We start from the raw sequence: 13977 nt of genomic DNA, 5'->3' as shown, positions 1-13977 counted from the left end.
TGGTTGGTTAGGACACAAGTCATGACTAACTGCTTCCCACGGATCCAGCTGGGTAAACAGGCAGGAAGTCATCTGGCTAATGGCTTAGTGTTATGGGGCCAAGATGGCCGCCACGCTCTCCTCCCCTCTCAGAGTCAGCTCTTTCTCAATTCACCTTTCCTTTCATCCTTTATCGATCTCAAAATTAATTGGAGAACGTCCGAGGGAGAGCAGGACACAAGTAATCAAGGAAAGACAAATTGAGAAAGGGCCAGAGAGCGTAAGCAAGAAGTAAACACAGGCCAGGTCAGAGGGAGGAGTACCTTCCTTCCTAGAAGAGCAGAGTCAGTAGACAAGGTCTGATTTCCATTTAGGCCTTGAGGGAGCATTTCAAATACCATTCTGCCTTTCTGCCTTGGTTTTATGGTTTTTCAAACTGCAGGATAGGCGGAACATTGAAAGCAGTCCGTCGGTGGGTGTTATGCTCAGCCTGGCCATCACGCCAGAGAAGGGCAGTGGTTCGCTCCCTCTCAGTCTCTCCCCCTCTAGCTCAGTCTCGCTCTGGCCTGATTTACATTACATCTAAGAGGGATGATGATCTCTGCAACAAGGCTCCAGAATTCCTGTTGCCTCAACTGAAAGCTACAATTTACTGGGAGGTACAGATTCTCCCTCAGTGTCAATGGGGGGTCAGGCCGAGGCTGAATCTAGCTAGGACTAACAGCAGTACCTGTGGGAAACCCATGAGCAAGTGTATACGCACACACACAGCTATTCAAAATTCACCTGGAGTCCTCCTTTTCATCTTTCTCTTCCTCTTCCTTATTCTGCTCGTCCTCTTTTTTCTCTGACTTCTCCGATTTCTCCTCTTCGATTTTGTCGTCTGACTTGTCTTCTTGTGACGGTCGTGTTATTTGCTAGAATAAAAAAAAAAATTGAGCACAAGGATATACACATTATAGTTAAATGTATTTTCAATTGGTAAATATATACCTGCCAACTCTTGAGAGAATCTTCCTATATGATAACTCTGCTCAACTTTCATGATGTCACAGAGAACACTCTAGTCTATGCAAAGTCATCATGATGACGCATAGCACCTCGGAGTTCAATCTGGGCCAGAAAGTTTACAACAAAACCTCAACGCAGCCCATTGCTAATTCACTTCTAGTTTTGAAAAAAATAATTTAAAATTTTTAAAAAAAACTCTGCCCATGTTTGAATTCCTATTTAGTGACTGACTGAGTGGGGCTAATGAGGTACACAGCTAAAACAGCACGCCATGACCCACATCCCTTTTAAGGCAACAACAACACAATAGTGGTGTGCTAGAAGAATACCCTGTAGGAAAGGAAGGATTCAGAAGGAAAAATAACAGGCACTGACAGTGTCAACAAAATATCAAAGCAATACACTGACTGTCCTATAAAATCATAACATAAATCTTAGAACGACCTATGGTTCATTTCAGACATGATATACCATTTCATGGCATATTAATGCACTCTCCAGCCAAGGGAAGCTACAAATCAAACAGCAGTTAAGTCCATCTGTCCATCCACCTACATTTACTGTTGCAGCAACAGCCCAGCCTACCACTGATGCTAAAAGTTCACTGTGAAAGACGCCAAAGGTTCACTGTGAAAGACGCTGGAGTGGTCTGCTGCTTAATTCTTCAGACTAAAGCGAGAGCAGACGGACTGCCCCACTAAGTGAACAACAGTACAATGTCATAATGTGATAAGTCTAACTTCCCTTGGGTTATTCCCCCCGGCATCAGGGCAGTCCAATTTCCTCAAAGCTAGCTAACCAGATAAGAGAAGGGAACCAGACAGAGGGAAAGTGGAGTTTAACAGCCTGGTCATGCACCCAGTGTAGATAAGATTATGACTATGACCTCCATTGATGATCTTCACATGGAGAGGGTGTCCACAGGATCATGATACACATACAAACATCATAAGTACAATACAGGCCATTGTTCCTTCTGAAGTCAGCCTGTGTAAAAAATCGAAAGCCTCACATGATGACTAAATTAAGAGAATTACAGTGAAATAGATTGGGTGAGTGAGAGGGTGTCCTGGTCCTGAACCCATAACCACCCTAACACGACCTGACTAAGCGAAAGCCGAGTTCATGTACTCAATCATTCAAGTCATTACGATTTCCCATGATAACTAGTAATCACGTTAGCCTACAGTATGAATGCAGATGCTGTACAAACCACGCTTTTCTTTTGCAGACACCAATCAATATAACTTTTGACTACAAAAGTCAACACTGATGCACCGATGAGAAGGATCTTAAATGTTGTATTTATAAATGCTATACCAAACATTAGGAACAACATCCCAATAGTGAGTTGCACCACCCCTTTTTTGCCCTCAGAACAGCCTCAATTCGTCGGGGCATGGACTCTACAAGGTGTCTAAAGCATTCACAGTGATTCCCATGTTGACTCCAATCTGGTCCACCAAGAATGGTGGTGGACCATTCTTGATACACACAGGAAACTGTTGAGCGTGGAAAACCCAGCAGTTCTTGACAACACGGTACGCCTGGCATGTTTTGCCCATTCACCCTCTGAATGGAGCACATACAGAACCCATGTCCCAAGGCTTAAAAATCCTTCTTTAACCGGTCTTCTCCACTTCAGCTATATGTGTGTATATATATATATATATATATATATATATATATATATATATATATATATATGTGTGTGTCGGAAATGTACATACACCTTAGCCAAATACATTTAAACTCAGTTTTTCAAGATTCCTGACATTTAATCCTTGTAAAAATCCCCTGTCTTAGGTCAGTTAGGATCACCACTTTATTTTAAGAATGTGAAATGTCAGAATAATAGTACAGAGAATGATTTATTTCAGCTTTTATTTCTTTCATCACATTCCCAGTGGGTCAGAAGTTTACATACACTCAATTCGTTTTTGGTAGCATTGCCTTTAAATTGTTTAACTTGGGTCAAACGTTTCAGGTAGCCTTCCACAAGCTTCCCACAATAAGTTGGGTGAATTTTGGCCCATTCCTCCTGACAGCGCTGGTGTAACTGAGTCAGGTTTGTAGGCCTCCTTGCTCACACATGCTTTTTCAGTTCTGCCCACACATTTTCTATAGGATTAAGGTCTTTCTGATGGCCACTCCAATACCTTGACTTTGTTGTCCTTAAGCCATTTTGCCACACCTTTGGAAGTATGCTTGGGGTCATTGTCCATTTGGAAGACCCATTTGCGACCAAGCTTTACCTTCCTGACTGATGTCTTGAGATGTTGCTTCAATATATCCACATCATTATCCTTCCTAATGATGCCATCTATTTTGTGAAGTGCACCAGTCCCTCTTGCAGCAAAGCACCCCCACAACATGACGCCGCCACCGCCGTGCTTCATGGTTGGGATGGTGTTCTTTGGCTTGCAAGCCTCCCCCATTTTCCTCCAAACATAACAATGGTCATTATGGCCAAACAGTTCTATTTTTGTTTCATCAGACCAGAGGATATATCTCCAAAAAGTACAATCTTTGTCCCCATGTGCCATTGCAAACCATAGTCTGGATTTTTTATGTAGGTTTTGGAGCAGTGGCTTCTTCCTTGCTGAGCGGCCTTTCAGGTTTTATTTAACCTTTATTTAACCAGGTAGGCAAGTTGAGAACAAGTTCTCATTTACAATTGCGACCTGGCCAAGATGAAGCAAAGCAGTTTGACACATACAACAACACAGAGTTACACATGGAGTAAAACAAACATAGTCAATAATACAGTAGAAAAATAAGTCTATATATACACAATGTGAGCAAATGAGGTGAGATAAGGGAGGTAAAGGCAAAAAAAGGCCATGGTGGCGAAGTACATACAATATAGCAAGTAAAACACTGGAATGGTAGATTTGTAGTCGAAGAAAGTGCAAAGTAGAAATAGAAATAATGGGGTGCAAAGGAGCAAAATAAATAAATAAATACAGTTGTTGGGGCTAAATTATAGATGGGCTATGTACAGGTGCAGTAATCTGTGAGCTGCTCTGACAGCTGGTGCTTAAAGCTAGTGAGGGAGATAAGTGTTTCCAGTTTTAGAGATTTTTGTAGTTCGTTCCAATCATTGGCAGCAGAGAACTGGAAGGAGAGGTGGCCGAAGGAGGTGTTGGCTTTGGGGGTGACCAGAGAGATATACCTGCTGGAGTGCGTGCTACAGGTGGGTGCTGCTATGGTGATCAGCGAGCTGAGATAAGGGGGGACTTTACCTAGCAGGGTCTTGTAGATGACCTGGAGCCAGTGGGTTTGGCGACGAGTATGAAGCGAGGGCCAGCCAACAAGAGTGTACAGGTCGCAGTCGTGGGTAGTATATGGGGCTTTGGTGACAAAACGGATGGCACTGTGTTAGACTGCATCCAATTTATTGAGTAGGGTATTGGAGGCTATTTTGTAAATGACATCGCCGAAGTCGAGGATCAGTAGGATGGTCAGTTTTACGAGGGTATGTTTGGCAGCATGAGTGAAGGATGCTTTGTTGCGAAATAGGAAGCCAATTCTAGATTTAACTTTGGATTGGAGATGTTTGATGCGAGTCTGGAAGGAGAGTTTACAGTCCAACCAGACACCTAGGTATTTGTAGTTGTCCACATATTCTAAGTCAGAACCGTCCAGAGTATTGATGCTGGATGGGCGGGCAGGTGCAGGCAGCGATCGGTTGAAGAGCATGCATTTAGTTTTACTTGTATTTAAGAGCAGTTGGAGGCCACGGAAGGAGTGTTGTATGGCATTGAAGCTCGTCTGGAGGGTTGTTAACACAGTGTCCAAAGAAGGGCCAGAAGTATACAGAATGGTGTCATCTGCGTAGAGGTCGGATCAGAGACTCTCCAGCAGCAAGAGCGACATCATTGATGTATTCAGAGAATAGAGTCGGCCCAAGAATTGAACCCTGTGGCACCCCCATAGAGACTGCCAGTGGTCCAGACAACAGACTCTCCGATTTGACACACTGAACTCTATCAGAGAAGTAGTTGGTTAGTAGGTTACGTCGATATAGGACTAACTTTACTGTGGATATAGATACTTTTGTACTTGTTTCCCCCAGCATCTTCACAAGGTCCTTTGCGGTTGTTCTGGGAATGATTTGCACTTTTCGCACCAAAGTACGTTCATCTCTAGGAGACAGAGCGGTAGGACGGCTGCATGGTCCCAGATCCAATGATGAACCAGATTTATTTTGATTTTCCCATGATGTCAAGCAAAGAGGCACTGAGTTTGAAGATAGGCCTTGAAATACATCCACAGGTACACTTCCAATTAACTCAAATTATGTCAAGTAGGCTATCAGAAGCTTCTAAAGTCATGACATTTTCTGGAATTTTCCAAGCAGTTTAAAGGCACAATCATTTTAGTGTATGTAAACTTCTGACACACTGGAATTGTGATACAGTGAATTATAAGTTAAATAATCTGACTGTAAACACTTGTTGGAAAAATTACTTGGGTCATGTACAAAGTAGATGTCCTTACCAACTTGCCAAAACTATAGTTTGTTAACAAGAAATTTGTGGAGTGGTTGAAAAACGAGTTTTAATGACTCCAACCTAAGTGTATGTAAACTTCCGACTTCAACTGTACGTGGAGATAGCGAGAGAGCACGAGCGAGCGAATGCCAAGAGTGTGCAAAGCTGTCATCAAGGCAAAGGGTGGCTACTTTGAAGAATATCAAATAACATATTTTGATTTGTTTAACACTTATTTGGTTACTACATGATTCCATATGTTATTTCATAGTTTTGATGTCTTCACTATTATTCTACAATGTACAAAACAGTAAACATAGTGAACGTTCATAACACATAAGCATACACATTTTGTGGTAATCCTTTTTGATGCATTCATTAACAGCAGTAGATACTAGATAACAGAACTCCTGGGTCAGATGCAGATCTGGGTCAGACAAGTCCAGCAGAGTGATTGAGAATAGAGCAACATTCTTTATCATCATTGCTGGCAAGGGATACCACCAACTCCCTCCCTCCCCCTCTGCCTGATCCACGAAAGTGCTGTGCTGGAACAAGTCTGGCTATGCCAAACCAAACATCCCATGCTGGTACCAGATGGGGCTAACGAAGGTCAAAAACCCAATGGTGAGCAGACGGAATGAATCAGAGCGTAGCAGAGTCAGAGACAGCGAGAGAGTCAGAGCGCGCGAGAGAGAGAGTCAGAGCGAGCGAGAGCGTCAGAGAGAGAGTCAGAAAGACAGACAGTCAGAGAGAGAGAGTCAGAGAGAGAGAGTCAGAGAGAGAGAGTCAGAGAGAGTCAGAGAGAGAGAGAGCAGAGAGAGAGACAGTCAGAGAGCAGAGAGAGAGACAGTCAGAGAGCAGAGAGAGAGAGCGAGAGAGAGTCAGCGAGAGAGAGTCAGCAAGAGAGAGAGAGAGAGTCAGTGAGACAGCAGAGAGCAGAGTGAGAGACAGTCAGAGAGCAGAGAGAGAGTCAGAGAGAGAGAGTCAGAGAGAGAGAGAGATTCAGAGAGAGAGAGAGAGTCAGAGAGAGAGAGAGAGAGAGTCAGAGGGAGAGCAGAGAGAGAGAGAGAGAGAGTCAGAGAGAGAGAGAGAGAGTCAGAGAGAGAGAGAGAGAGAGAGAGAGTCAGAGAGAGAGAGAGAGAGAGAGAGAGTCAGAGAGAGAGAGAGAGAGAGAGTCAGAGAGAGAGAGAGAGAGTCAGAGAGAGAGAGAGAGAGAGTCAGAGAGAGAGAGAGAGTCAGAGAGAGAGAGAGTGTCAGAGAGAGAGAGTGAGAGTGTCAGAGAGAGAGAGAGAGAGAGTCGAGAGAGAGAGAGAGAGGTCAGAGAGAGGGGGTCAGAGAGAGCAGAGAGAGTCAGAGAGAGAGAGTCAGAGAGAGAGCCGAGAGAGAGAGAGTCAGAGTGAGTGAGAATTTAAAAAGGAGGGACAAGAAAAGGATGAGTTCGACTACATGAAGATGACATTGGGGGGTGGGCTCCCTCTACAGACAGAACATAGCATAGAGACCACTTGGCCAAGTAGACGGGTTGTGTTCAGCAAAACAAAACACATTTGCAACCAGAAAAATCTATAGGCTACCTCCCTGTTTCACTCTATTTAAAACATTTCAGTTCTCTATTAAAGTTATTCCTCCACACTAGGGCAGTCCTGGTGGGGTCAGGGAGGCCCTGCGTTTGTTTTGGAGGCCATCTGCCCACCACGATGGCTTTCCTGCTTTCTCTCCCCATTCTGCTCAAGTGCTTCCAGTGCTGCCTTCCACACTACAGATGTTCTCCAGAACTCAATGGAGCCCTGTGGTCCGCCAGGTTTTTACAGAGCTTTTTCCCCCTGACCTGGTCTGAATATTTTCAGAGTTTTAATTTCCCCCCTGCTCACTTTTAGCTGATTCACTAGCGCTGTTTGAGTTAGGAAATGACTGAACCCCAAGTCTTTTCCTACTCTGGAGTTTTTAATGGGGCATCAAACACTTATCAACAAACTGTAATAAGAAAAGAACAGGGGCCTCCTGAGTGGCGCAGCCGTCTAAGGCACTGCATCACAGTGCTAGAGGAATCACTATAGATCCGTGTTCGATACCGGGCTGTGTTGCAGCCGGCCGCGACCGGGAGACCCATGAGGCGGCGCACAAATAGGCCCACCATCGTCCGGGTTAGGGGAGGGTTTGGCCGGCTGAGATGTCCTTCTCCCATCGCACTCTAGCAAGCTCCTTGTGGAGGCCCGGGCACGTGCACACTGACTTCAGTAACCAGCTGTACGATGTTTCCTCCGACACATTGGTGTGGCTGGCTTCCGGGTTAAGCGAGCAGTGTGTCAAGAAGCAGTGCGGTTTGGCGGGGTCGTGTTTTAGAGGACGCATGGCTCTCGACCTTCGCCTCTCCCGATTCTGTACCGAGTTGCAGCGATGGGACAAGACTGTAACAACGAATTGGATACCACGAAATTGGGTAGAAAAAGGGGTAAAAAGTACCACAAAAAAAAGGTACAAAATAAACTGTTCAAAAACACCCAACTAGTTACTGTTTACCGCTAGCTATCCAATCGTCTACCTAAATTCAGTTCAGTATGACCTTGACTTAAATGAGCTGGGAAAACAGAATAACCCTTTAAGAAAACACTCTCCATTTAGAATTCAGGCGGATTTGGTTTCTTCGCCAAGAGAGCAAACAGAATAACCTTTACAGAAAATACTATCTACCGCTAGCCATCTAACCCACCTAACTACAATTTAGTTTGACCTTTTACGATCCTATGAGCCAATAGGCTAATCCAATTAGACAACAAATGCACTAGAATGTCTGTCCTCCACTGCACTGCGCTCCAGACCTGGGTTTAAATACTATTTGAAATAATTTATAATACTTTATCAGTCCTTTGTTGCGCTTGCATGGTTTCATGGACAAATAGAATAGCCCCAGAACTGCAAAACCCACCCATCTGGCACTCCTGGCAGGTTAGAGCAAATGCTCAAAGTATCTGAAATGGATAGTACTTGAACCTAGGTCTGACTCATAAACAGTGGCTCATTCAATCTTAACCTGCATGTCATGATCCAGGATCCAGTTCACTATGCCAAGTAGGCACCTGAACATTTAGGTTGAGGTCAAGGCTTGGCTCTCTTTGGTATCCAAAGCTAATGGGATCTGCTTGACTGCTGCCAAGCGATTAAGAAAATAACAAGGGAGAAAACCCACTTCTTCTTGCCATAGCATCTACAACAAAAGGAAGCATTGTTGAGAGTAGTTGTAAAGACAGACGTGGCAATTAAGATTTAACTGTCCGCAATGTACATTTCTTCTCCTGCCGTCTGTATGAGTGAGTGTAAAGCCTGCCACTTGCTGTAGACGAGAGAGTAACATCCATGTGGCTTTTATTGAGGGTAGTAATTCCCATTAAACTGCATAGGGATTTGGTTCCAGCTCATGTCTAGGTCACCTTTAAGACTCCATGACATGCACACACACACACACACACACACACACACCCTCACGCCCTTTGGCCCTGGAGGACGTGGCTGGAGGAGAAGGTCAGCAGCCTCTGGCACCTCATGAAATAACAGCCATTCCAGTCAGGAGCCATTTCAACATTCCACATTGCAATGCAGGGGGACACACAGAGGGACACACAACAGGTTTGGTGGAGAGACAGACATTTTGGAAATACAAGTGTAATGTGGATACCTTGTATGTATTTTTTCTCCAATGTACAATTGTTTGGCAATTACTTTTAAAACGCAATAACTATGAGCTACTACTATTTCAAAACAGATCCATTCTACATCCATAATGTCTAGCATGAAAAAAATATGAGATTTCAATAAAAAAGGAATCGTTACACTAGCACTTTGAAATGTTCTTGAGTCTTCACTAAAGATAGAGTTAAGTAAAGAGGGGAAAAGCATGCAGTCCCTGTGCTCTACATTTTCACTGGTTACTGGGTCAGTGCTGAACATGATGAATGATAGAAAGGGGAAAAAATGACTCACACAACCTCTAACAGGGGCTGCTGAAATTCCTCTCCAACTCTATTTGCAGGCAGCAGGCACATTTGTACAAGCAACTAGCCTACCGTACATCAACAACAACAACAGCAAAAAGCAGGCACCGTGCACTGCAGCCATGAGACTGATTGTGCAACAGTACAGAAAAAAAAAGGAACTGGACTGAAATCCACACAGTGTCCCCTGTTGTAACTTTAAACGTGTGTTATCAGTAAGGTTAAATGCAAGCAACTGTGGCTGTCCAAGCAACTGAAAGAGAACGGGAGGAAGAGCAAAAGAGCACGAGGAGAAAGAGATCAGTCGAGCAAGGAGAGAGAGAGAGAGAGAGAGAGAGAGCGAGCGAGAGACAGACAGACAACACACCACAGTACTAGCTTCAAAGTCAGCAGCGACATACCTGCAAGCTCATTTGTCGTTCATAAAAACCTTGTTGCCATTGATCAAGCCACAGCCTATAGGCGTAGCGGGTGCGAGTTTGGCCGGACCCCCGGTAGCGGTAGTGATACCTCCATTGCAGCGGTACAGATACAGGAGGACAGCAGCACCAAAGTAGAGCTCCTTAGAAGGGCTGTCTGGCCCCGGCACTGCCGCACATATTCCAGGAAAGCATGTCATCAGGCCGTTTAAGCCGCCTGAAAAATCGCCCATCTCACATGCACACTCTAATCTATGGGGGGTTACTCAAGGTAATCCCTGCCGAGCGCTTCTCTTTGATTGGCACTCGCAGCAGCATAGCAAGTTTTTTGGGCCTGTCATATCACTGGGGCGTACCACTCTGCTTTTACTGGGGGGGGGGGGGGGGGGGGGGTGGTGACTCTCTCGCTTACCGCCCAAGAAAGAAAAAAAGGAAATGGAGATGGGAAAAAAGTTTAGCAAAAATGAGTTTATACAAGCTGGCTAGCCAGCCCCCAGTGCAGACTGTCAGGTTTGTTTTCCTCTTTCTCCTTTTCTCTCTCTAGCTATTTTACTAACTCTTTTTCCATTGCTCGCTCTCCCTCCCTCCTGCAAGTCACTACACACATTCTCTGGGGAATTTTAAAGAATTTACAAAAGCTCCAGCCAACGGCTTGTTTGGATCAGCACAACATCCGGCCTGGGCAGGCTGAGCTGCTTTCCACCAAATGACGAGGCCGTGGCATTTTCACTTCACTGTCAATGGGCAGTTTAAATGCATACCGCAATACGACTAGACGTTTACTTTACCTAACTTTATTTAAAAACAGGCAAGTCAGTTAAGAACAAATTATTATTCACGAAGACGGCCTGTCAATAAACAATGATGCATTTAAACACATACCGCCCTGTAACACAAAGTTCACACTGCAGTTTTATGAAGCCCTATTACAGAAGAAATGACTTCCTAAAAGCATTTGCATAGAAGGTCATAGCGGCTCTGTACTCTGGCAGAGCTAGGCTAACAGTTGTGATTATTGGAATGATTATGCTGAGGGATGCTAGACAGTGGACACATCTTGCCTCCACTGACCCCAAAGCCAAACTTGTGATCAGTCCTCCTGGCTCCCAGACAAACAGAGCCTTCTCTGTTGTTGTTAAAATACATACATCAGATGATCCAGGGTTAGCGGAGGCTGCTGCTTGCATAGACTAAAATATAGTAAGACAGTCACTTCCTCCAACTATTTATTGAAGTTGTCAGAAGCCAGACAATCCTTCAATGAGCTCCCAAGTAGTAAAAGCAGGAATGTCCACTGACTTGACACACAAACACACTGGTTTATTATTTGATCAAGTATGAGTACTTCATGCACACATTCTAACCACTTGACTGGTGGCATTCATCTGCAGTGGTTCAGAAGTAGGGAAGTCCACTCGTGGCTCCACCCTGTAGTTGTACGCTGTTACCCTGCCCGGCGAGGTAAGACTGATGAAGGTCACCAGGCAGTGGGAAAAGCACTTGTGAAAGGACACAACAATGTCACTTATAAAATGTGAAGTAACAAACTATAACTATTAAGATACCGTTAATACAACTGCGCCACGCCAACAATTTCTCACATCGAATATACCCCGTTTCTCCCCACCATAATTTATTGTTAAATATTTTCCAGATAAAACACTGTAATCGGTGATGCAAACTGGTGAGGGCCCAAAAAGATTACAAAAAAAAGGTGCACTGAAACATGAAAAAAATCTGTAAACTGAGTGGGGTTGTCAACATTTTACTAACGACGTAATACCAGGCCAAGTACCACAATACCGAGTAGTATCGTGATACCACAGGGGTTGCCACACCCTTCCCAGGACACACGTTCCCCGATTTCTAAACGTTCTGCACAAAAGCCTGTCCCTGTGATTGACACCTCTACTCAACACAACACATTTACTGTACAATAGAACAGGTTACTGCAGAAAATAGCTGATTTGCTCTTATCCAAAAGGCGTGTGATTGGACAGGAGGAATATAAATGCATAATGATGCAGTAAGGGTTAACACACACTAGGCCTATATGAAACCATCTTTAGCCTACTTTTCAGAACACTTTACACACATCACTCTCTCTCTCTCACACACACACACACACACACACACACACCACTCACACACACAGCTCCCAAAAGTTGGGCCCAAAAATAATTTAAGGAACATTCTAAAAACATATATTTTTATTCAGATTTAGCTTAGAATAATATTGATTAGGCATATGCATCCTACCCTTGAAGCATCTCTTTGAGCAGGCCGTCTATCCCTTTTTCCCTGTGCCATTGTGCACAGCCAAGGTACCATGTTGTTAGCTAGCTAGCCAAGAAACATGACTAAACAAGGTTGTTTGTTATCAAACGAACAACTTGCGACCTGTGAGTAGTATAAAACGGCCAGTGACATGGTTTATAAAATTATATAAAATGTATGCCAATTCGTGGTAGAAAGGGGAGAAAGTAGCTCCAGTAATATGGGGCATAACCTTTGAGTGGTTTTCAATGACGTAAAGGTGCAAGCATGACTGTCACTGTGCTGTTTTTCCTCTATGGCAGGGGCACTCAGAGGCTGCTTGACAGCGAAGCCTAGTCAGACTGGCTCTGCTTGTTCTTACCGGTGAAATGAAACGATACGTCGCCACTTAGCTCGCGCTGCGAGCTGCTCCAATAATTAAACAAATGTAACAACAGAAACCCCATCACTGCCTGCACACCCCAGCTTTCCATTACGGCTAAATAACATTTTAAACCTGATGGAGATGTCCGGTGAGAAGCAGCGGAGTAGGCTAATGGCTGGTTGGGGATACTGCTGGATGCTCACAGCGGTCACACATGATATCAGAATGCTTCATCCAATAACACATATCTGGCATCAGGCTTTGAACTCTGTTTGATATTCCATTTGTAAGACACGTAGGGAGGCATTCTGTGCATTCTGTCATTAATTGAGAAAATGTAGTGATCCCACAGAGAGGATCTGTTCGCGCCTATCTTTTACACCTCAAAGGGTGATGCACTCTGCGTATGCACACTTCATCGTCAGACCCCCCCAAGGATGACCTATTTTGAGATCAAAACTGTGAATTTGGCCGAAAACTGACGTGTCTGCATCCCTGTGCTGTGTCAGAGAGGGAGGTGAGAAGAGGTGGTTAATCAAACCCTGTTCTCCAGGTGGTGGGCGATATTTGGTCTGGAGGCAGCACTACTGCTAGATCAACCGATTATGATGTCTCTGATATGATCCCACTCCCTCTTGGTGCTCTGCGCTTCTGTGACCGGATCTATGTGTTTGGTTGGCTGGGGCCCTAATCCATACATAAACAGAATGTTCTGTACATACAGGGCCAGAGAGAGCCAAATGCGTCAATGAGATGCATACACAGGGGCCAGAGGAAGGGCCAGAGGCATCGATGAGGTAGAAAAGCCCCATAAGGAAAGCAGAGGCAGTCTATCCTCCTGGTAGACAGCCAGTGGAGAGAGGAGAGCTCAGACACCATACGAGCTGATAGGGAATGAATGATGTAATCAGCTGTTAGATCTATGCTGGGAATTTCATAACAAGGTTAAATGTTAGTCAGAAACATCAGTCACAGGTGGTGATGAGTCATGGAGATGATCGATCATCGACTCACAGCGTTCAGCGTACAACAACTCACAACATTTTACCTGAATTTTGTTAATAATATCATAACCCTGCAAACGTAAACAATGTGTACCAATGATAAAAAAATCCAGTATGGCAGTTAATAGATGGGACTTGTATTCGTTTCATACTAAGACGTTGTTCCGCCAACTTTACCATACCGCCAACTTTTTCCCGCCTTTTCCTTATATCTGAAAGGTATTGCCGGTATCAAAGCCAAAACTTTTAATTGCGCCTAACGACCTAGTAAGCATTTTGGTTGACTTCTGCCTACGGCTTAGTATTAAACGTAGCTGTAATGGCACACACTATGCTCTTAAACTCTTGATGGTTGCTAGGCAGCGCCAGTTAACCATCCTCCTGCCAGTTCTAAACTTTGCGAGGCATGTCACTTCTCCCATTTCTTCGCATAGA

General features: G+C 44.4%; 1 protein-coding gene across 8 annotated transcripts in view; it reads right to left on the bottom strand.

The window, feature by feature from the left end:
- ncor1 (nuclear receptor corepressor 1) overlaps positions 1-13977 on the bottom strand; it is a 121982-nt gene that overhangs the window by 38089 nt on the left and 69916 nt on the right. For 7 of the 8 annotated variants that reach the window (XM_082960352.1, XM_014137923.3, XM_082960354.1 and 4 more), the window contains one exon: positions 766-896. In XM_082960352.1, the coding sequence (XP_082816478.1) occupies positions 766-896 (131 nt within the window). Of the gene's footprint in view, positions 1-765; positions 897-9879; positions 10110-13977 lie in introns of those variants that run through there. The other variant, XM_082960357.1, reaches the window with a different exon arrangement.

The sequence above is a fragment of the Salmo salar genome, chromosome 13 (assembly GCF_965601325.2).
Source record: "Salmo salar chromosome 13, fSalSal1, whole genome shotgun sequence".
Lineage (NCBI taxonomy): Eukaryota > Metazoa > Chordata > Actinopteri > Salmoniformes > Salmonidae > Salmo > Salmo salar.
The sequence above is the reverse complement of the archived record's forward strand: the minus strand, read 5'-3'. Positions and strand labels throughout refer to the sequence as shown.